The following is a 2,449-nucleotide window of genomic DNA, read 5'->3' as shown; positions in this document are numbered from 1 at the left end:
AGGTTTGGGCATATTCAACAAGGCATTCAACAAAGCTAGGACTTCTGAGCAAAGAATTTAGTTCTTTCAAAAAAAATATTCTAAGACTAGAGCAGAAGGAAGATGCTTTGAGTTAGCACTGCCACCCAGTTCAGACAGGGAGGAGTTGGTACTCCAGATCAGACCCTGATAAAATAACCCATCCTGAGCCCTGAACTGAAGGGTGAACAAGGTCAGTGTGGTTGCAGTGCAGGTTCAGAACCACAAGGAGAACTACAGAGTGAGGCATGCAGTGTTAGGGAGGCTCCCAGAGCAGAGAAGCCCGTGTGAAGGAAGCAGAGCTGAAGGAAGGACACTTACACAATAGCATTAACTCCTCTGCAATATCGCTCCCACATGCTCCGGAACCGGGGCTGCCCTCCTATATCCCAAATCTTAAGGCAAGGGGAGAAAGACAATTTAGCCATGCACTGTGTTTAAACATGTCAGGCAAAGATAAGACAAGAAATCACTACAGTTTTTCCTTTCTCCTTAGGCAGCTGCTTGACCCCTCCCATGCTAAAACAGGAATAATCCCCTGCACAGCTGCTCAGAGCTCAGGGCCCAACAGCAGGAGGTGCAAACTGGAGCACCTCGCACCAGATGTAACAACATCCGTGTATGAAGGTTACATACTGAGCTACACAAGAAAATACAATGTATTCACTTAAAAATCCTTCCCTTAAGCAAACTGATGAGCAGCAAAGCAGCATCTCTGGGTCTCAAACACCCAGATCTAAGCCAGACAACATTATCACAACAGTGCTTTAACTAGTCCATGAACCTGGGAATCACACACAGATTCTCATTTCAGAAACTCCATAAATAAACATAAATGTCTTCTTAAGCTACTCGACAGATTTAGCTGAGCCTCTTCAGTGTTCTATATTTGCCTCAAGGCTGGAAGCAAAACAGAGCAAACATGTAAATTTCAAACTAGAACCTAAAGAAAACAGTCAACAATGGCAACATACCTTTATTGTAACATTACCCTTTGTAACTTTCCTCATGTTGAAACCCACAGTAGGAATCATATCTTCACTGAATTGACCTGACTGGAAAAAAGAAAAAAAGAGGAAATTAAATTTAGTACTTATCTGACACAACTGGTTTACATAGTAAAATATCACAAGCTTTTTCTAACCATTCACCTTCCAACTGAAGGTTTTACGGCCAAGAAGTCGTGGATGTTAAATCCATGTGTACTGGAGCTTGTGTGAAGTCAGACAACTCATTTCTTACAAGCACTGAAATCGTTTTTCAAGCCTTGAGGCAGCCAGGGGAGCAAAGTCACCTGGGAAAGTGCTTTGCACAGCTTAGCAGATGGACAGCCAGGGCAAGGGGAGGAAGGAGCCATTCACCTACTGCTGGAGCCAAGGCCTGCCTGTGGGGATCCCCCAGTTACCTGGGAGCTAGCAATATCCAGAAGGGCTCCCTGTGATGCAAGCTGCTCTCTGGCCAGCCTTTGCAGCAATAAATCACTCCTGTGGAGGAAGCCTCCAACCCACAGGTATGGGGTGGCTCCCTGAGGAGTGGGAAAGGCTGCAAAGTGGAAGGACCTGCTGGGTCAGCTTCCTGCAGGGCCAGTGTGCAACGTGTGCAGCAGTGGCAAATGCAGCTCCAGAGGATCTGAGCTTGTTTCCAGCATCACTCCCAGCTGGGACAGAAGTGCTGCAAACAGCACTGCACTGGAGAGCTTCTCCAGTGGCAGATGTTTTACTGTCTGTAACACTTCCATCTGCAGCAGCTTGAGAGCCAAGTTCCCAACTAGCTCCTGCAGCCATAACAAGAGTTTTCAACACTACTACAGATTTCTCCCTTGGCTGTTTGGCAGAAGGTGAATCAGCCACAGTGGCCATTATGAAGCTCACTACATCCATTATGTGTAATAGAACCAGACAGTCAAGCACATTTGGAAAAATTAGGGTTGATCCCAAAGCATTCAGTTGTTTAATTAGGGTTTGGTATCACAGCAGCAAAGTCTGCATCACCCCCCTGACACCACCAGAGTTCCCTGGGGTTCAAAGCCTTTTGGGATCTCTGAAGCAGACACACCACCCCAGAGTTAGGGCCTGACTGCCCACAGGCTGCAAGGAGCAACTGAGCCTGACCAGGTGGCCATGAAGGACAAGGGCCCCTGGCTTGTATCAGGAACAGTGTGGGCAGCAGGACCAGGGCGGCACAAGGAGCTTGGGTCAGGCCCTGTAGCACTGCTTCAGAAGCCACTTTGCCCCTTTCAGTGTGGCAGGGTGGGTGCCCAATGGGAATGCCAGCCCAGGAGCTGCCCATTCCTGCCCGAAATGCCAGGGCCTGTGCTGCCCATTGCAGCCAGAGTGGCCAGCACGGCTCAGAGCCCATGGTCAGCCGTGCTGCCACGCCTGGGGCAGCTCAGTTCAGCTCCTCCAACCAATCTTGCCTCTGAACGGGCACC

The 2,449-nt window shown here is 48.8% G+C and overlaps 1 protein-coding gene across 1 annotated transcript in view; it reads right to left on the bottom strand.

Annotated features, from left to right (window-relative positions):
• Window positions 1-1,068, bottom strand: part of ARL8B (ADP ribosylation factor like GTPase 8B) — an 8,319-nt gene extending 7,251 nt beyond the window's left edge. Inside the window, exons 1-2 of the mRNA XM_005426632.2 lie at window positions 993-1,068; window positions 340-413 (exon numbers count right to left, since the gene is read on the bottom strand). Of these exons, the coding sequence (XP_005426689.1) occupies window positions 340-413; window positions 993-1,052 (134 nt within the window). The 5' untranslated portion in view covers window positions 1,053-1,068. The remainder of the gene's footprint in view (window positions 1-339; window positions 414-992) is intronic.
• Between the last annotated feature and the right edge of the window lie 1,381 nt (window positions 1,069-2,449).

The sequence above is a fragment of the Geospiza fortis genome, unplaced genomic scaffold (assembly GCF_000277835.1).
Source record: "Geospiza fortis unplaced genomic scaffold, GeoFor_1.0 scaffold128, whole genome shotgun sequence".
NCBI classification, from domain to species: domain Eukaryota; kingdom Metazoa; phylum Chordata; class Aves; order Passeriformes; family Thraupidae; genus Geospiza; species Geospiza fortis.
Note: the sequence above shows the minus strand (reverse complement) of the source record. Positions and strands in the feature narration are given on the sequence as shown.